The sequence below is a fragment of the Dipodomys spectabilis genome, unplaced genomic scaffold, assembly GCF_019054845.1.
Source record: "Dipodomys spectabilis isolate Male_0828 unplaced genomic scaffold, ASM1905484v1 ptg000140l, whole genome shotgun sequence".
NCBI lineage: Eukaryota > Metazoa > Chordata > Mammalia > Rodentia > Heteromyidae > Dipodomys > Dipodomys spectabilis.
The window spans coordinates 28,829,751-28,851,375 of NW_024870817.1; the positions used below are offsets into that span (position 1 = coordinate 28,829,751).

General features: G+C 39.9%; 1 protein-coding gene across 1 annotated transcript in view; it reads left to right on the forward strand.

Moving 5' to 3' along the window:
• The window catches only part of Fcho2 (FCH and mu domain containing endocytic adaptor 2), a 130,126-nt gene that overhangs the window by 42,409 nt on the left and 66,092 nt on the right, over window positions 1–21,625 (forward strand). Inside the window, exons 7-8 of the mRNA XM_042690722.1 lie at window positions 2,253–2,351; window positions 3,272–3,368. Coding sequence (XP_042546656.1) covers window positions 2,253–2,351; window positions 3,272–3,368 — 196 coding nt within the window. The remainder of the gene's footprint in view (window positions 1–2,252; window positions 2,352–3,271; window positions 3,369–21,625) is intronic.

Below are 21,625 nucleotides of genomic sequence, written 5' to 3' on the forward strand. Positions count from 1 at the left end.
GATTATATCTGTAAATAATAAAACTTACATGGGTTTCATAAAACAGAATGAGAGGCAGACATTAAGCACTTGATTATGAGATAACAAATTATAAATATTACAAGGGAAAAGGGTATTTTCACTCCATGAGATAAGATAATAGGAATGACCTAATTTTTTCTTTTTCTTTCTTTCTTTCTTTCTTTTTTTTTGGTCAGTTATGGGACTTGAACTCTGGCCCCTGGGCGCTGTCCCTCAGCTCTTCAGCTCAAGGCGAGTGCTCTACCACTTGAACCACAGTGCCACTTTTAGGTTTTTCTGGTGATTTATTGGAGATAAGAGTCTCATGGGCTTTCCTGCCTGGGCTGGCTTTGAACTGAGATCCTCAGATCTCAGCCTCCCGGGTAGCTAGGATTATAGTCATGAGCCACCAGTGCCCTGCTAGGAATGACTTAATTTGGATTAGGTTATTTTTGGAGAGAAAAAGCTTTTGGAGACATGAGACTAAGACTTAAAGAAGGCTGGGAGGGGGCTGGGAAGGTGGCTCAGTAGTAGAATTCTTGCCTTACATGCATGAGGCCCTGGGTTTGATTCCTCAACTCTACATAAGCAGAAAAAGCTGGAAGTGTCACTGTGACTCAAGTAGTAGAGTGTTAACTGAAATGCTGAGGGTCAGTACCCAGGCCCAGAGTTCAGGCCCTACAACCAACCAAAAAAAAGAATGACTGGGAGACTGGTAGGGCAAAAGTGTCCCCAAACTTTGGAGCCCAGAGATAGAAAAGAAATTTAGTGATTTCTGATCACATTACTCCATGCTGAAGAGATTTAAACATTAAATATGAGGGGAAGTAATCTAATTTGATACAGAGAAAAATAATAAATCATTTAGGCCAGTTACTTAGAACCAGTTTAATTTGGCAATAAAGGGTAATCAGGTTTGTGTAGAAGAAATGATGAATGTATTTTGTTTGGATATTGATAGCTCAGCACTTCCCAAACCCTGTTTTGAGGAACATTGTGTGATAGTAATGTTTTTGGTTTTTTTTTTTGTCGGTTGTGGGGCTTGAACTCTGGGCCTGGGCGCTGTCCCTGCACTCTTCAGCTCAAGGCAAATTCTCTACCTTGAGCCACAGTGCCACTTCCGGTTTTCTAGTGGTTTATCAGACATAAAAGTCTCATGGACTTTCCTGCCTGGGCTGGCTTTGAACCGCGATCCTCAGATCTCAGCCTCCTGAGTAGCTAGGATTACAGGCGTGAGCCATCGGTGCCCAGCTGATAGTGATGTTTAAGGGGCAAGTAAAACATTAAATAAGGTTGTGAGGTCAAACTTTAGAAAACACTGGATTAAGCAAAATGAAGTTCCATTGTTCCAGTATTTCTCAGGACTTTTTAATGCTTATTGTGAAGCCAAGGCTAGCAGCAACTTTTTCTCTCAGGTATAAATGTTAGAGTAGCTTGGAGGTTTTTCCAGACAACATCCCGACCTGTTCTACCCGTTCCTCAGGCAGCACTTGGAGGATCTGTGTGTTTTATGCTGATCTGATCCTATCCTTACCTTTGGTGCTGTGTTGAGAGTACACAGGCTTTCTTACAAATTACAGACTACCTCTTTTGGAGAATACATTAAACATATCAAGGATTGTAAAGACATTTTAAAAGTCTTTATTTAGATTATGAAGGCTTCAGAGGTAAACTCTAGCTTTTGATCTGCTATCATACAGTTTTTCAGTTTTAGAAACTTTTCTCCCTTGGCTTTTGTAATTATTCTCTTGGGTCTCCTGTTTTTTAAACCATGTTTATAGAGTTGAACTTGAATTATTTTTAAGCTCTAGAAAAGTTTATATAAGCAAAATACTTTTCTCTGAGCTGTTTTTTAGTGTAAATTCATTTGTCTAGATGTATTGTTAAATGCTATCTAAACTAACTTGCAGGGCTGGGAAGGTGGCTCAGTGGTAGAGTGCTTGCCTTGCATGCATGAGGCCCTGGGTTCCATTCCTCAGTACCACATAAACAGAAAAAAATAGCCAGAAGTGGTGCTGTGGCTCAAGTGGTAGAGTACTAGCCTTGAGCTGAAGAACTGAGGGACAGTGCCCAGGCCCAGAGTTCAGGCCCCAGGATCGGATCCCCCTCCAAAAAAAAAAATAAATTAACTTACTTAAGTTGGTTATCTAAATTGAAATGATTTCTAAAATCTTTTGATCCCAGAATATGTTTTTGTATGCATCTATATTTTTATGTGTAACTACCCAGAAATTTTATGTTTTACTGTCCAGAAATTTCAAGATATTGAAGAAACTCATCTCATTCACATAAAGGAAATTATAGGATCCTTATTGAATGCTATAAAGGAAATTCATTTGCAAATAGGTCAGGTAAGTACATTATTTTACTTGATGCTCAGCTGATTTATGAAAATTTTTGGCACTTTATAAATATCAGTGTCTAAAGCTCACAGATATACTGAATTAATGCCTGTAAAGAATACGTATTTAGATGTATTTTTAATTATTTACTCATCAAGCATGTAATTCAAATTATTTATAGAATAATTATAGCTAAGTGCTATAGTATTTAGTTACTAGATAACTATATAGTTAGTATATAGCTAAATGATTATGGTTATTTTAAATAGCTTGTTACAATTTTTAAAAAACGAACTGTACAGTTCTCTTAAAGCATTCAAAAATTACTAATTTTTAAATATTTCTGATTGCAAGTTTTACTATGTGTAGCTGTGCATCAGTGGTTCATGCCTGTAATCCTAGCTATTCACAAAGCTGAGATCTGAAAATTGCTGTTTAAATCTGGGCAGACAGCAAAAAAGCAGAACTGGAGGTATGACTCAAATGGTAGAATACCAGCTTACGTAAAAAAGCCAAGCAAGACTCCAAGGTCAAGCTCTGGTGTTGGCACCAAAAAAAAGTTTTATTTTTAGATAGAGGAGAAACTTTTGTAAGTTAAAGAACTTGAACTTAGAAATATTTTGAAAATATAGAGGAAGTTTAATTATAATTTATAATTTAGGGTACATTAAACTATAGTAGAGTAGGATGAAATCTGTTATGCTTTGCTACTAAAATCCCAAACTATTATCATTGTTTTTTTTTTGCCATTACATTAATTTTTTTGATAGCACTAGGGTTTGAACTCACTCCCTAGTGCTGGCTATACAAGTGTTGTACCATTTAAGCCATTATTGTTTTTATAAATTTGTATTGCTTTTGTAAGTTTTAATTAGCATAAGAATTTTGGTGGAAAAAGAAAAAAAATGGTCTTTGTTTTGTTTTAATAGGTTCATGAAGAGTTTATAAATAATATGGCTAATACAACAGTTGAAAGTTTGATACAAAAATTTGCTGAATCAAAAGGCACTGGGAAGGAAAGACCTGGTAAGATGATTAAGCACAAGGGAAACATTTTCAAATTTGTAAATCTCATAACAAATATTTGCCTTTTTTTCTTCCCTTTTTGAGATGGATTCTCACTCTGTAGCCCAGGTTGGTCCAGATCATGATCTTTGTGTCTCAGTCTCCCAGGTTGTGGGATTACAGATGAGCCACATATCTGAATAATATTTGTCTTTAAATTCATCTGTGCCATTGGTGATTTTAACTTTTCATCCTGTATCTGAACTGAATCATACTTTCAAACTATAAAATAGAACATACCTAAAAATCTGCATAGAATCTCAGCTATTATATTCTATGGAGATTTTTGTTGTAGCATTTAGCAGTTGATAATTTAGTAGTATTTAATTTAGTTTTTAGAGCTGGGGGCTCATGGCTTATACCTGTAGTCCTAGTTACCAAGGAGGCTGAGATCTGAGGATCACGGTTTAAGGAAAGCCATGAACAATAAAGTTCTTTGGAGACTTTTATCTCCAATGAACCAGTGAAATCTGGAAGTGGAGATATGTTTCAGTTGCTCTTGTGCATGCACTTGCGCCCTCTCTCTCTCTCTCTCATCCACCCTCCACAAAAATTATATAACCTTTACTAACCTATTTACAGTTTGTTAGAGTTTGTGAAAGGAAATTAGCTACAGAAAGCCATTTTAATAAGTTTGGGAGAGAATGTTAAGCCCTTTGACCATTGAGATCAACATAGACTCTTAGAATTTAATTTCTTTTTTTTTTTGTCAGTCCTGGGCCTGAACTCTGGGCCTGGGTGCTGTCCCTCAGCTCAGCTCTTTAGCTCAAGGCTAGTGCTCTACCACTTGAACCACAGCGCCACTCCCGGCTTTTTCTGCTTATGTGGTGCTGAGGAATTGAACCCAGGCAAACACTCTACCACTGAGCCACCTTCCCAGCCCTAGAATTTAATTTCTTGCCAGCCACTGGTGGCTCATACCTGTAATCCTAGCTACTCAGGAGGCTGATATTTGAGGATCACAGTTCAAAGCCAGTCTAGGCAGAAAAGTCTGTGAGACTTTTATCTTCAATAAACCACTCAGCAAATGTAAGTGGCACTGTGGCTCAAGTGAGCTGAAGAGCTGAGGGCTAGTGCCCAGGCTCAGGCCTAGGCCCAGACCCAGACCCAGAGTCAGATTTCAAGCCCCATGACCAACCAAAAAAAAGAAAAGAATTTAATTTCTTTTCCTATGCACATACACATTCAACAAATATATATATAATTTTTTTTGGTCAGTCGTGGGGCTTGAACTCTGGGCCTGGGCGCTGTCCCTCAGCTCAAGGCGAGCGCTCTACCACTTGAGCTACAGCGCCACTTCTGGTTTTCTGGTGGTTTATTGGAGATAGGAGTCTCACGGTCTCTCCTCCCTGGGCTGGCTTTTAACCGCGATCCTCAGATCTCAGCCTCCTGAGTAGCTAGGATTACAGGCGTGAGCCACCAGCGCCCAACTTTAACAAATATTTTTATCAAGTGTCAGTAGTACACTGGACATTGTTCTAACATTGGGATTATACCAGTGAGAGAATGAAAATAGGAATCTTACTTTCTGGTTTTATTAATAAATTATTATAGGAACCCAAATCCTACTTTTTTTTTCCTCCCCAGTCCTGGGGCTTGAACTCAGGCCCTTGACACTGTCCCTGAATCTCTCTACACTCTACCACTTGAGCTGCAGCGCCACTTTGGGCCTTTTCTGTTTATGTGATACTGAGGAATCGAACCCAGGGCTTTATGCATGCAAAACAAGCATTCTACCACTAGGCCACATTCCCAGCCCCCCAAATTCTACTTTTGAAACACCTTATTATATAGCACATATAATAAATAGACTATTTTTCCCTAATGCTTAGCATAGTTAGTTTTGTTGATTTTTTGAATTTGCTTATTAGTTACTGTAAGATACTTGTTTCACTACACAAGTAAATATAACTCAGTCCAGTTAAGAAGTTAAAATATAGTATGGAATTCAGAAAAATAGAGGTTTTGTAGAGATAGATATCTGGTAGCCATTTTTCTTTAGCATTGTTCACAGAACCTAGTTTCTTTTTTACAAATTTCATTACTTCTCAAATCTTATTGATTGGATTGTGTTAGTATTTCTCCCTCAGATTTTCTTCCCATGCTTTCTCTACCTGCCTGATGAATTTGCATGTTTCCTATCCTAGGACAGTAGAGGTTTTTTCCTACAGTTCTATTTATATGTTATAGCAATTCACCTTTTGACTGTACAGTTATGAATTATTAGTGTACTACTTGTAATCTTTAAATTTGCATTATAGACAGAATGAAAGTTACACTTCAAATTTGGATTCAAAGCCTTTAAGTGCTGAGGTTGATCATTTTTGCTTTTTATCACTTTGGATTGTTCTTGTTCTGGGACTGTGGCCAACCTGAAAACTGTACTGTTTTCTGTCTCTACCCAGATTTTCCCATTAGTACATTAGTTTTCCTAATGTCCTTCAAAGATTTTCTTCAAGCCTCCTACGTATGTGCAAAATAAATACATACTTAAAGAGCCAGTTATATATTAACTTTCTTTATTGAAAATGCCACAAAACTTTATTCTTTTTATTTATTTTATTTTATTTTATTTTGGGTTTGGTCGTGAACTCTGGACCTGGGTGTTGTTCCTTAGCTCTTCAGCTCAAGGCTAGCGCTCTACCACTTGAGCCACAGCACCACTTCCGGCTTTTTTTCTTTTTGCTTATGTGGTGCTGAGGAATTGAACCCAGGGCCTCAGGCACGCAAGGCAAGCGCTCTACCACTGAGCCACCTTTCCAGCCTATTCCTTTTTTTAATCATTGCTGTCTGCCTTAATTAGCTAATTTATTTATGGTACTGTTTTGAACTTGGTGCTTGGTAGACTGGCAATCTACCACTCTTTTAATACTTTCTTGCTCTAGTTATTTTTGAAATAGGGTCTTCCATTTTGCCCAGACCAGCCTGGACCACAATCACCCAATTTATGTTTCCTCTTTTATCTGGGATGATAGGCATGTGCCACCATGCCCAGCATTTTCTTTTGAGATAGGGATGTCTTGAACTTTTTTTTACCTGGCCTAGCCTGGTGCTAAAATCCTCTCAATATTAGCTTCATATGCAGCTGGACAGATAAGCATTCACCACTATGCTCAGTAGTTAGCTGAGGTATCATCTTGTGTATGGTCTTTTAAGACTGGCCTCAAACTACAGTCCTGCTTTTTGCCTTCCAAGTAGGTAAGATCATAGGCATGAGCCACTAGCCTCTGAGCTAAGTTTGGCATTTGTGAAAAAAATCAATTATTAAATCTTTTTTTAATATTTTTGTTGAATGATGAACAAATATAATGTTAAGATTAGAGCATTAAAGAGATTGAAGTGAATGATGTTACTATTAGAAAAGTCATATGAACACTAAATATTTATGGTAAATGTTTAGTGAACACTTAGCTCTGTGTTATGAACCATGCCAATCGCTTTGCAGGCACACTTTTTACCACCTCTTGAAGCTCTTTGATTCCAGTTTTACAGATGTGGAAATACTGAGAATGTAAATGATTTGCCTAATCCAGTGTGTAGTAGAACTGGACTTCATTTCTAGGATTTTTGATCCCAAGACTGATGCTTTGGAAAAATTAGAATAGACTGAATGAGAGAAAAAGATATGTATATGATATATGAAGATATATGAAGATGGTAAAGTGTTTAAGAATAGTATGACGTTCCAGAACCCCTTCCAAAAGAGATTAACTTACAAATGAAGACCAGTAAAGGGGGTAGAAAACAATTGGAGAACAAGTGCAATTTACAGTCTTTAGAAGAGTTGATAGAATGAAATGTATTGGCCAGTTAAAAATGCCTCAGGAGGAAAAACATAATTGTTAGATTATAGTTATTAGTATTCTAGTTGTGATGATATAGTTTTGTTTTATAAAAATATTATCATGGGAAATTGAGCAGGGTATACTAGGGTTCTCTTAGATTGCTTTTTTTTTTTTTTGGAGGGTCCGGTCGTGGGGCCTGAACTCTGGGCCTGGGCGCTGTCCCTCAGCTCTTCAGCTCAAGGCTAGTGCTCTACCACTTGAGCCACAGCGCCACTTCTGGCTTTTTTTCTTTTTGCTTATGTGGTGCTGAGGAATCGAACCGAGGGCCTCATGCATGCAAGGCAAGCGCGCTACCACTGAGCCACCTTCCCAGCCCTCTTAGATTGCTTTTTACAATATATGTGAATTAGTTATCTCAGTAAAAACTTCAGTTATAAATATGCCTTGAATTGAAGTGTTAACTTTTTCCTTTCAAATCATAGATGATCCAGAGCATTTTTTTTTTTTTCCGGTCGGTCATGGGGCCTGAACTCTGGGCCTGGGCACTGTCCCTCAGCTCTTCAGCTCAAGGCGAGCCATAGCCCCACTTCTGGCTTTTTTCTGCTTATGTGGTGCTGAGGAATGGAACCCAGGGCCTCATGCATTCAACGCAAGTACTCTACCACTGAGCCACCTTCCCAGCCCTCCAGAGCATATTTTAGAAAAAAGAAAGAAACCAGAAAATCAGCTTAAAGATAGATCAACAGTTTTTTCAAATATTAAATCAGAATGGTTGGAATATTAAAATGAAAAGCTGAAGTTGTACAAGGTCTTTCTGTGAAGTGCAGGCTGGCCTGGAGCTCTCAGTTCTCCAGCCTTAGCACAGGCATCAGCCTTCATGCCCAGCTTTGATTTGGCTTTTTTTTTTCTTTTTTCTTTTTTGGTGATTGGCATTTTGGAAAGCCAGTTCTTGATTTGTCTTTGTTTTTTATTTTTTCTTCTACTCTTTTGGCTTCACTGGGGTCCTTTACTGCTTCTTCACTTATTTGCCACTGTTGTTTCCTAAGGCACTGCTCACACAAAGGCTGACAAGTATATGGCACATGTACAGTCTTACTCATGGAAGATACTGCTAGTAGATCATTGCATTTTTCATCCAAAGAAGACTTAGGATTTCCTCTTATCACAGTGCTGCAGGCAGCTTCTGGCCAGTATTGTAAATGAGCACTCAGGTCAAAATTGGTCATTTCTGGCTCAGTTTAATAGAGACTTTTTTGTTTGCAAATGTCAGCAAGCTTAAGCAAAAATTCCATGCCTTGATCTTTTCTTTAACCTAGACTGACAGGAATGCATTAAAATACCTCTAAGCCTTTTTAAAAGTTTATTTATTTATTTATTTATTTTTTGGGTCCGGTTGTGGGGCCTGAACTCTGGGCCTGGGCGCTGTCCCTCAGCTCTTCAGCTCAAGGCTAGCGCTCTATACCACTGAGCCACCTTCCCAGCTCCTCTAAGCCTTCTTTTTTGTTTCGTTTTGTGCTGGTCCTAGAGCTGGAACTCAGGGCCTGAGCACTGTCCCTAGGCTTTTTTTGCTCTAGGCTCATGCTCTAAGCTCCACTTTGGCTTTTTGGTGGTTAATTATAAATAAGTCTCATGGAATTTCCTGCCAGGCTGACTTTGAACCACAATTCTTAGATCTTAGCCTCCTTAGAAGCTAGGATTAAGGTGGGAGCTACTAGTGCCTGGCAAGACTTCATGTTATTCTTTTTTGTTCCAATGTTTGTCTCTGCTTGGCTTTACTTTCTTAAACTCCTGTTGAAGCCTCTTCCTGAATTGGCTGGGAGGGAAGGCATCAGTACCACTAAACCTTTATCTGTTTCGATGAGCTTCCAAGTAGAAAAACTTTATTTTTTCTTATTGTCAACATACTACTTTTCAGGAAGATTCTCCTTTTATCACATGCTTGTTTTTAAGTAAGTCATTGTGTTAATGATAATGGGATATTATAACTGATCAACATAGGACATGGGGCAAAATGCTTTCTGAGGAAATTGTAGAGTCACCACATAAAGCACTGAAAATAACATCCTCAAAATGTGTGTGTGTGTGTGTGTGTGTGTGTGTGTGTGTGTGTGTGTGTGTGTGTGTGTGTGTGTGTGTGTGTGTGTGTGTGTACGTACACACTCGCTTGTGGTACTTGAACTCTGGGTCTGGGTGCTGTCCCTTAGCTCTTCAGCTCAAGGCTAGCATTCTACCACTTCTGCTATAGCACCACTTCTGGTTTTCTGGTTGTTTATTGGAGATAAGAGTCTCACAGTCTTTGAACAGTGATCCTCAGATCTCAGCCTCCTGAGTAGCTAGGATTACAGCACCCTGCATAATTTTTTTTTAAAGTGCAGGTATTAGGGCTTAAACTCTAGGCCTGGCTGTTGACCTTCAACTTTTTTACTCAAAGCTAGTGCTCTACTACTTGAGCTATAGCTCTTCTTCTGGCTTTTTGGTGGTTAGTTGTAGATAAGAGTCTCATGGACCTTCCTGCTGGGCTAGCTATATGAATATCTCTACTTGTGAGTAGCTAGGATTATAGATATGAGCCACTGGTCCTGGCAAAATAAAACCCTTTAAAACTGGGAGGATTTGGGGCTGGGAAAGTGGCTCAGCAATAGAGTGCTTGCCTCGCATGCATGAGGCCCTGGGTTCTATCCTCAGCACCACAAAAACAGAAAAGGCCAGAAGTGGCACTGTGGCTCAAGTGGTAGTGTGCTAGCCTTGAGCTGAAGAGCTCAGGGACAGTGCCCAGGCCTAGAGTTCAAGCCCCACAACTGATAAACAAAACAAAAACTGGGAGAATTGTTTGAATTGTAGGACTTAATTATGTTATTAATATTAATCAAAACAATCAGTGTAGAACATAGGGATTCATTTTATAATTAGAAGTAAAGAAAATTACTTAGTTTTAGAATCATAGAATTTTATTGCTTAACAAAGACCTTAAAAATAGTTACTCCCGGGCTGGGAAGGTGGCTCAGTGGTAGAGCACTTGACTTGCATGCTTGAGGCCCTGGGTTCGATTCCTCAGCACCACCTAAGCAAAAAGAAAAAAGCCGGAAGTGGTGCTGCTGTGGCTCAGGTGGTAGAGCGCTAGCCTTGAGCTGAAGAGCTGAGAGACAGTGCCCAGGCCCAGAGTTCAGGTCCCATGACGGGATCACCCCCCCCCCCCCCCCCAAAAAAAAAAAAAAAAGTTACTCCCAAGCCATTCATCTAATATGCAAAAATATCTTGGGTATTAAATGTTGCACTAATTTCATTTATTAGTCTTTTTTTTTTGGGGGGGGGGTCTGGGCACTCTCCCTCAGCTCTTCAGCTCAAGGCTAGCGCTCTACCACTTGAGCCACAGCACCACTTCCAGCTTTTTCTCTTATGTGGTGCTGAAAAATTGATCCCAGGGCCTCATGCATGCAAAGGCAAGCATGCTACCACCGAGCCACCTTCCCAGCCCCCATTTACTAGAGTCTTACAAGTGAATTAAAATTTTGTCAGTTCTCAGTATTGGAGATTGCTGCTCTTACCTTATTCATCATAACATTCCATGTGCTCACCTATTAATGAATTTCTCAGTGAAATTTTCAACAAATATGCAATTATTTTATAAATTCAATTCACTTGATTAGGTCTTTAAAATAACATCACAGATGGCCTCATTTTAGGAATATTTTAGTTTAGCTTTTTTTTTGGGGGGGGGGGTCTGGTCATGGGGCCTGAACTCTGGGCCTGGGCACTGTCCCTCAGCTCTTCAGCTCAAGGCTAGCGCTCTACCACTTGAGCCATAGCGCCACTTCTGGCTTTTTCTTTTTGCTTATGTGGTGCTGAGGAATTGAACCCAGGGCCTCAGGCATGCAAGGCAAGCGGTCTACCACTGAGCCACCTTCCCAGCTCTAGGAATATTTTAGAATCTGGCTGATTTTTCTTGTTTGTATTGCAGAGCAGTAATATTTATTTATTTATTTATTTATTTTTATTTTGTCAATTGCTTGAACTTGGGGGCCCAGGTGCTCTCCCTGAGCTCTTTTGCTCAAGGCTAGTGTTCTACCACTTTGAGTCACAGTGCCATTTCTGGTGGTTAATTGGAGGTAAAAGTCTCACAGACTTTCCTGCCTGGGCTGACTTTGAACTGCAATCTTTAGCTCTCAGCCTCCTGACTAGCTAAGGATTACAAGTGTAGGTCACCAGTGACTGGGTTTAGGGCAGTAATTTATACTCTGCTCTTCACCAAAAGTGAAAACAAAGTTTTCTGAAAACAGTTTTAGGTTCCAGGTCCAAACTCCAGATGTTTCACATGACAGGTCTGGCCACTGTCCCAAATAGAGACATGGTAAAGGGTAGAAAAAGGAGGTTTATTATGTATCACATGGCACAAGGAGATCAAACTTCATCCATCTTCAGCTATCTTCTCAAAGCATACAATTTCTTTAAAATAAACAGAGGGAATTGGGGCTGAGAGTGAGAAGAATGCATAAACGGTTCCAGTCATGGGTGTTTTTTGGTGGTCACTTCCATTCTTTGTTGGGAGGGGTTCAAGGGAGTTGTTACAGCTTTTTCACTTCACAGCAGCAGCTTGGGTTAGATAAACAATCCATTGACAGTTGGCAATAGCTAATCTGTCCTGGATTCCAAGATGGCTGGGAGTGATTGCAGGGCAAAGAACATAGATATAAAAAAGAGCTGGAATACCTAATTTTTACCGTTTTAAGCTAATTTATGGGCTTAAGTAAGGAGTTAGTGTTTTTTCAGGGAAAATAACTTCTTAGCCCTTGTATAAGACCTTACGTCTCTGTGCCTTTACCTGTAAAGTAGGGATAATACTAGTACTTACCTCATAGAATTGTGAGGTTTACATGGAGATAATGTTGTAACATTACTAAGAATTCAATAAATACCATTTTATAAAAATGAGTGGCATTTCCTGATTAATAGCTATTGTTTCTTTATAATTTTAAGTTTATTGGTTTTAAGACATATAAAATATATAGAAAATTCCTATAACTGAATGAATGGTAGGAGATGAGAAGGTAGACATGGGCTGTTTCAGGTTTGCTGTTGATGTCATGTATATAGGTGACTTGCTTTAAAAAAAAGTGGTCTTACAAGTAACTTTTTATTTATTTTATTTTATTTTTGGTCGGTCATGGGGCCTGAACTCCAGGCCTGGGCGCTGTCCCTCAGCTCTTCAGCTCAAGGCTAGCGCTCAACCACTTGAGTGTCAGCCCCACTTCCGGCTTTTTCTGCTTATGTGGTGCTGAGGAATTGAACCCGGGTCCTCATGCATGCAAGTAAAGCACTCTACCACTGAGCCACCTTCCCAGCCCCTCAAGTAACTTTTTAATGAAAGGATGTGGTGTGGATTAGAGTGGAAGGTTAAGTTACTGCTCTTTTAAGTATTTGCTTAGCTTATTTATACCTGAACAAAGGATTCCAATTTACAGTGACAGAAATGTGGTGTTTTTAAGAGCAGTACCATACTACAGGTTTTGTATGTGATTAGATGGAATTCATGTACTTAAAGGATTTGTTATTTATGCTGAATTATAATCTACTGTTGTTTTATACTATTGATTTCTATCAACATTTATTTCTGTTGTTTTGTAAGGGCTCCCTCTGGTGGATAAGTTTCTTTTAAAAGCAGAACGTAAGTCTTGTTTTAATCACAAAACAGGAGCCTTGGGTTTTTTGTTTTTGTTTTTCTTAAATGCATATAAAAAGTTAAGTATTTCTCTGGTGCTATAAAGCAACTCCATTTAATCTTTAGTCTGCTGCAAGGTATTCTCTCTCAGTTTATCTCTTCAGCTCTTGTGTAAATCAAATACTTTCAGAGCATTGAGACTTTCCTGACTCATTGAAATAGTATGGTAAGTCATGGCATTTTTTTTTAAATTGCTTAAATGAAATATTGCCTAGTTCCTCTGGAATTTGTTATTTATTTATTTTTTGGGGGTCCGGTCATGGGGCCTGAACTCTGGCCTGGACGTTGTCCCTCAGCTTTTCAGCTCAAGGCTAGCACTCTACCACTTGAGCCACAGCGCCACTTCTAGCTTTTTTTTTTCTGCTTATGTGGTGCTGAGGAATCGAACCCAGGGCCTCATGCATGCAAGGCAAGTGCTCTACCACTGAGCCACCTTCCTAGCCCCTCTTGAATCACTGGAAATGGATACTTTGAATACCAAAAGTACCTGTGGCCAGTCTTGAAGAAACAGGTGTTTTCTAATTTTAGGTATCTTTTTATATTCTGGGACATTATCCTAGTAATACTAGTTACTATGTTTTTTCATTTGTTAAAGGATCCATATTTTTATGTTTTCTATTTTAAAAGGATTCTACTGACTTTACTGTCTGCTTTTAATGCAGCTTTTCATAGACATTAAACCAGTTTCCAGCCCAGCACTGGTGACTCACGCCTGTAATCCTAGCTACTCAGGAGGCTGAGATCTGAGGATCATGGTTCAAAGCCAGCCCAGGCAGGAAAGTCCATGAGACTCTGATCTCCAATAAACCACCAGAAAACTGGATGTGTGGCTTAAGTGGTAGAGCTCTAGCCTTGAGCTGAAGAGCTGAGGGACAGTGCCTAAGTCCAGAGTTTAAGCCCCACTACCGACAAAAAAAAAACAACCAAAAAAACAGGTTTCCACTCAAAGAAAAGGACAAATAATTTAAAGAAAATAAAAAATTTGGTGACCAGTGTGTTATATCTAAATAAAGATTTTGTTGAAGAGCTTATCGATATTTTCATTATATGACAAAATAGGCTTATAGCTTCCATTCGAAGACTTCTAGAAACTTTTTTTTTTGTCCGTTGTGGGGCCTGAACTCTAGGCCTGAGTGCTGTCCTTCAGCTCTTTAGCTCAAGGCTAGTGCTCTACCACTTGAGCCATAGCACCACTTCAGGCTTTTTTTGCTTATATGGTGCTGAGGAATCGAACAGGGCCTCATGCATGCAAGGCAAGCACTCTACCACTGAGCCACCTTCTTAGCCCTTCTAGAAACTTTAAAGAAACGGATCTCTAAAGTTGAAGATAGGAGTGGGCCTATAATCCCAGCGACAATGGGAGTAGAGATTGTAAGGATTACAGTTTGAGGCTAACCTAGGTAAAACATTAGTCTTGACTTCCATCTCTCAGTGAACAAGAGGGGTATTATGGCATGTGCCTATGGTTCAGTTACTTGGAGGTGTAGGTAGGAATATCAAAGTCAAAGGCTAATCCTAGGCTGTATCTTGGGGGTGAGGGTGGGAAACTAAAGAAGGACTGAGGACTTGGCTCAAGTTGTAGAGCACCTGCCTAGCAAACATGAGGGCCTGAGTTTAAACCTCACTACCATCAAGAAAAACAGAAGACAGGGAAACCTGAGAAGAATGGGTATAAAAATAATGACCCACAGAAAAATAGGAAAAATGTGATTTCTGTTGTCAGATTTTCTCAGTGAAATTAATGTACTAGCTTTGATATTTGAGGCTATTTTAGCTTTTGTATTAGGTATATTATTGTATTAGGGGATAAACCAAATAATTTTAAGTAGATATAATCATCTTTCTAGAGCTCTTGAGGATTTGATATTGTGCTAAGCCCATAGAGCTCCTTGTTTTCCCCATTCAGACTTTAAAACATTCATTTTGAAATTAGAGGAACAAATACAGAAAAATGAAAGCAAATTTTAAGTATAGTTAAGAAGAGAAATAGGAGGGGGATAAGTAAAGGCAAAGACTCCCTAACCACACAAGATATAGTGTGCTTATTTTTTTTTCTATTAGATAATGGTTAAATTACCAGAAAAAGGAAAGATGAAAGGATGATGACCAGAGAAGAGAATACTGTAATTAGTACCAATAGCAGAGTAAAAGAGGAGACTCCATGAAGAAAGGAACATCAAAATGCTCCATTCTGGATTGCCTAGAATTTGTAGCCCTGGGTTTAATCCTCAGGACCCCAAATCCCAAATCTAAAACAAACCCTCAGCTCTGTATACCTCACCTATGTGTCCCAGCCACTCTAGGGCAGAGTCCTGAGTTAGGCTATGTTTGTGGGGCCTACAAGCAAAGGATAGGGTTTACACTTTGATGGCAAGTGGGGGAAAAAAAATCAAAAGAGTAATATTTTGTGACACAGGAGAAGTTCATGATCTTCAGAATTTTGGTGTCTATAGTTTTATTGTTTATTGTTTATGGTTGCTTCTGTACCACAGTAGCAGAGTTGAGTAGTTGTGACAGACCCACAAAACCTGAAATGCTGTGTTTTATAGACTAAGTTTACCTACCCATGTGACAGAGAATACTTTTCTTGGTTTAGTGTGTGTTTTTGTTTGTTTTTTAAAATATTCTGCTTATGTGGTACTGAGGAATTGAACCTAGCCGAGAATACATTTTTTGCAGAGCATAGGAGCATATGGTATGATATATTGGAACTGTATGGCTCCTGACAGAGCTTTTTGTCAAGAGATTTTTGCTGTTAATAGTTTTTGAGCAGGGCGCCTGTGGCTCATGTCTGTATTCCTAGCTACTCAGGAGGCTGAGATCTGAGGATTGTGGTTCAAAGCCAGCCCAAGCAGGAAAGTCCGAGAAACTCTTTATCACCCATAAACCACCAGAAATATGGAAGTGACACTGTAGCTCAAGTGGTAGAGCACTAGCCTTAAGCTGAAGAGCTGAGGGACAGAGCTTAGGCCCAACGTTCAAGACCCACAACTGACAAAAAAAAAAAAAGTTTTTGAAATCATTCAATTTCTAAACTAACCTACACTTATGTAAATAGCAATTGATTCTCAGAATGATAATTCAAAATTGTGAAATAGGGAGTGAGTGGTTTGTTTTTTGTTGTTTTGAGGGGCGGGGAAGGGCATAGGCCCTGAGTTCAAGGCTAGCTCTCAGACCAAAACTCTACTGGTTGATTGTAGATAAGTGTCTTATGGGGACTTTTGTGCCTGGTGTGGCTTTGAACAATCTTCAAATCTCAGTCTCCTCAGTAGCTAGGATGACAAGTGTGAGCCACTGACTCCTGGCTGGGAGTGAGTGATTTTTGGTATGGTAGCCCAGACCTGTAATCCAGCATTCAAGAGAATACAGAGTTTAAGACCAGCGTGGGCTAAACAGTGAGACCCTGTCTTTAAAAAAATAATGAAACCAGGCACTGGTGGTTCACTACCATAATCTTAGCTCCTCAGGAGGCTGTCATCTGAGGATCACAGACAGGAAACGTGGGCAGGAAAGTCTGCGAGACTTATCTCCAATTAATCTCCAAAAAGCCAGAGGTGGAGCTGTAGTTCCAAATGGTAATGCTTCCAGCCTTAAGTGAGAAAGCTAAGGGACAGCCCCCAGGTCCTGAGTTCACGACCCAGTAAGTGCACATACACACACACACAAGTGCTGTTATTGGTTGGCTTTGTTCTGTTAGGTTTTTAAAAAGAGGTAGCCGAGTAAGAACAGCAATGGTATCCATGCGCTGTTTCCGCCGCAGACAGACTGGTTCGCAAAAGGCCGTCAGAACTGTGGGAAAAAGGGCAAAAAGGGAAGAACAAAAAAAGAAAAAAGAGGAAAAAAACAGAGAAATCCCAGCTTTCCTGACTTTAAGCCTTTATCCGAGTCACAGCACCATTTATGTTAGGTTTTTAAAAAGAGGTAGCCGAGTAAGAACAGCACCAGCACGCATGTGGTATTCAGGTAAGGGGTAGGTTTATTCAGTAGACCTGCTGGGACCAGGCAAGGTTGGCACTTCACGCGGCTGGCAAAAGAAAAGGGCGGTCTGGCCGCGGTTTAGGCCTTATATAGGGTAAGGGGTGGGGAAGGGTGTGTCCAGGTAAAGGGAAGTGGGGTCAGGTGGGAGAAAAGTGTGGCCACATCAGGTTAAGATGTGACCTCAGTGGATGTAAAGGGGTGGGGAAGGGTGTGTCCAGGTAAAGGGAAGTGGGGTCAGGTGGGAGAAAGGTGTGGCCACATCAGGTTAAGATGTGACCTCAGCGGATGCGGATGTGACCTCTTCCAGGTGTCCCAGTTGCCTAGGTAACGCAGGTACTGGGCGAGGTCTGTTTGCGGTCCAGGAATGGACCTTACATGTTCAAGGGAAGCTTGAGTCATTAATTTGAGCCAGACATTAAAATGTTAATAAATGCATAAGCATTTTGGTTCCACATTAGAAGTAAGACAAATTAAACTGTTATTGTTTTTTGCTTTTTTTTTTTGGGTCCGGTCATGGGGCCTGAACTCTGGGCCTGGGCGCTGTCCCTCAGCTCTTCAGCTCAAGGCTAGTGCTCTACCACTTGAGCCAGAGCCCCACTTCTGGCTTTTTTCCTTTTGCTTATGTGGTGCTGAGGAATCGAACTCAGGGGCTCAGGCATGCAAGGCAAGCACTCTACCCACTGGGCCACCTTCCCCAGCTCTGTTTGTTTGTTTTTTGAGTTGAAATTTTCTCCATGTTGCGTGGGCTGCAGTTTTCCTGCTGTAGCTTCTTAAGTGCTGAAACCATAGGCACTGAACCTAGCAAGAAAAAGGGTTTAGTTCTTTTTGCCATATAAAAGAGGACTTAAGCCAGTTAGAATTTAAAAGGAAATTTATTGGAAAGAAACGGAAATATTCCAAGGATCCAAGTTCAGGAATATAGCCAGGCTTCAGAAGGAAACCCATAGCAGTAGTAGGAAAATGAGGTATCACTTTTCTTACATTCTGTCTGTTTCTACTGCTAAATTATTTTCTTTGCAAATTTTTAAAATTCTTTTATTAAGCACATGCTGATATGAGGTTGTCCCAGTAATAATGTTGGTTTTTATTTCATTATTATTTAAAAAAATATTTCATAATTGCAGTCATAACTCAGAATGAAGCCAGTTTGTTTTGTCCCTTTCCAAATTGCTTGCAGAAAGAATACGATTGGTCCAACCTGGGTCAAAGTGATCTTTCAGTCTGACCAATTCTAGATAGGTCCTGCAGTATAAATATGGCTGCACACTAAGCACTTGTTGAGACGGGAACATTTTCTGGAGAAAAGAGATTATAGTGACTACAGCATAATCTTCTTTCAAGTATCTCCTGCTTGATCCCCAATAAGAAGCAAGAGAGAATGGTGGTTAGGATATGCATATTCAGCATACATTTCCCATGTTGTTCACATGTCCAGAAACTTTCTGAATCTGTAACTATGGTTCTTAAGGAGACTTCATTACATAAATGTGATTGAAGCATGGATTCAACATGTAAAAGTGTGACTAAATAAAAAGGAATGATCTAATGCTAATAGACTGAGTAGAGCAACACACCCAGCATAGCTTCTCTCACTTAGCATAATATTTTCAAGATTCATCTGTGTAGTAGCATATATTAGTATTTAATTCATTTTTATAGTTGAATAATATTCCATTGAATAGAAAAGCCACATTTTGTGTACCTATTCATCTGTTGATGAGCATTTGGGAATCCACCTTTTGGCTCTTGTAGATAGTGCTGCCATGAACAGTCATAGACAACTTTTTGTTAGGATGTCTGTTTTAGATCTTTTTGCTGTGTATTTAGGAATGTAAATACTGGGTCATAGGATAATTCTGTTTGGGGCCTGAGGAACTCACTGACTTTTTTTTGTGGAAATACCATACAGAGGGGTTATAATTACATGAGCAAGATAGTGAGTACATTTCTTATCAACCATTGTTGCCTCCTCCTTTGTTTCCTCATACTGACTATTTTTTTGTTTTTTGTTTTGTTTTGTTTTTGGGTCTGGTCGTGGGGCCTGAACTCTGGGCCTGGGCACTGTCCCTCAGCTCTTCAGCTCAAGGCTAGCACTCTACCACTTGAGCCACAGCACCACGTCCGGCTTTTTTCTTTTTGCTTATGTGGTGCTGAGGAATCGAACCCAGGGCCTCAGGCATGCAAGGCAAGCGCTCTACCACTGAGCCAACTTCCCAGCCCCGACTGACTATTTTTTTGTAGCAACTGTTGTTCTTTACATTCTTACCAACAGTTTTCCAGTTTCTCCAAATACTTACCAGCCTGTTTTTATTTGTTTTTAAATTATAATTCCTTTTAGTGGGTATGAGTAGTATATTGTTGCGGTTTTCATTTTCATTTCCAGTGATTATGCTTGAAATCTCATGTGCTTGTGAGATGTTTGCATATCTTTAAGATACTTTCTTGAGTTATTTGCCCTTTCCCTTTACCCCTTCCCTTCCCTTTCCTCCCCTTCCCTTCCCTTTCCTTTTCCTTTCCCTTTTCCCCTTCCCTTCCCTTCCTTTCCCTTCCCTTCCCTTCCCTTCCCTTCCCTTCCCTTCCCTTCCCTTCCCTTCCCTTCCCTTCCCTTCCCTTCCCTTCCCTTCCCTTTCCCCTTCCCCTTCCCCTTCCCCTTTTCCCTTTTCCCTTTTTCCTTTTCCCTCCCCTCCCCTCCCCTCCCCTGCCCTCCCCTCCCCTCACCTCACCTCTGCTTTCCCTTTCCGCTTTCCTTGGAAGGTAGGATTGCTCTATGTTGCTCAGAATGGCCTTAAATTCCTGTGTTCAAGTGGTCCTCCAGCTTACACTTTCTTAGTAGCTGGGTGTATGTCACTGAGCCCAGCTTGCCCATTACAAATTGTATTGTCTTTTTGTTGTTGCATTCTAAGATTTTTTTCTGTATAGTAGATCCTTATAATTTGTGGGTTTTTTTTTTTTTTACATTATATGGATTGTCTTTCTGGATAGTATTTTTTTGTTGTTATTATTATTGGTTGTACTTTCACAATCATGTAAAAGAAACTATTGCCAAGCTGAGCAATGTTGGTTCATAACACTAGCTACTCAGGTGGCTAAGACCTGGAAAATTGAAGTTCAAAGCTAGCTCAGACAGAAAACAGTACACAAAACTTCATCTCTAATAATATCAGCAAAAAGCCAGCTGAAGGTGAGATTCAAATGGTAGAATGCCATCCATGAGTAGTCCTCCTAAGCATGGAGTTCTTGGTTTAAGCGCTGGTACCAGCAAAATAAATACGATAAAATAAATAAATAGTAGAAGAAAGCATTGCCAAGTAGAAGAACATAGAGATTTACCAATGTTTTTCTTTTAGGGCTTTTTTTTAAAAAAAAAAAAATCAATTTCAAGTCATTTTTCACATGATATGAAGTAAGCATACAATATCAATCTTTTGCATGTAAATATGCAGTTGTCCATGTACCTTTCGTAGAAAAGATTATTCTTTTCTTTTTCCTTTTTTTTCTTTTTGTGCCAGTCCTGGGGCTTGAACTCAGGGCCTGGACACTGTTCTTGAACTTTTGTGCTCAGAGCTAGTGCTCTACTACTTGTGTCATAACTCCATTTCCAGCTTTTTGTGGTAGTTAATTGGAGATAAGAGTCTTACAGACTTTCCTGCCCAGGGCTGGCTTAGAACCTCAATCCTCAGATATCAGCCTCCTGAGTTGCTAGGATTACTATGGGTGTGAGCCTCCAGTATCTGGCTGATTATTCATTGCTTACTGAATTGTTGTAATACTAGCTACATATTTTAGTTACCTATATACAGAAATACACCTGAGTTGAAGAGTCCAGACATACTGGGGTTGTTCATTGTTAGTTTAAAAAAATTTTTTTGTGCCAGTCCTGAAACTTGAACTCAGGGCCTGGGAGCTGTCCTTGAGGTTTTTTGCTCAAGTCTAGGAATCTACCATTTGAGCCACAGCTCTTCTTTAGCTTTTTGGTAGTTTGTTGGAGATAAGAATTTCATGACTCATTCCTGCTGTGTCTGGCTTTGAACCATGATCTTCAGATCTCAGCCCCCTGAGTAACTGGCATTATAAGTGGCTTACACTAGTACCCAGCTACTTCTTTTTTTTTTGTAAAAGTAATAGGAAAGTTTTATTAGGAAAGAAATACAGGAGAGAAAGAGTATGTAGCAAAGGCATGCCATGGGAAGATGACACTTTAGTTTAATCTTCAGCTATGAATATTAGGTTTTGTTTTTTTTTTGGTCCAGTCGTGGGGCCTGAACTCTGGGCCTGGGCGCTGTCCCTCAGCTCTTCAGCTCAAGGCTAGCGCTCTACCACTTGAGCCACAGCGCCACTCCCAGCTTTTTTCTTTTTGCTTATGGGGTGCTGAGGAATCGAACCCAGGGCCTCAGGCATGCAAGGCAAGCGCTCTACCACTGAGCCAACTTCCCAGCCCCTGAATATTAGGTTTAAATAAAGGAAGAAGTAGGGCCAGGAGGCAAACGTATGTGGTTACAGAGAGGTGTAACCTGGCTGACCATCATCTCCGTTTTGGTTTTATCACTGAAGTTGTTATTGCTATCTTCACTTGAGAAGAGTATTCTGGTTCCCATCAGATGATGGGAGGGAAGGTTCTTCTGTTCCTTAGGGATAGTTTTAGTCTTGTAAAAATATTATTGATTTGTCCTATCTTTCCTAGAACACAAAGTGATTGCAAAGTGACTGTTAGGGTTGTGTCGCTAGCTAATGAACGAGGG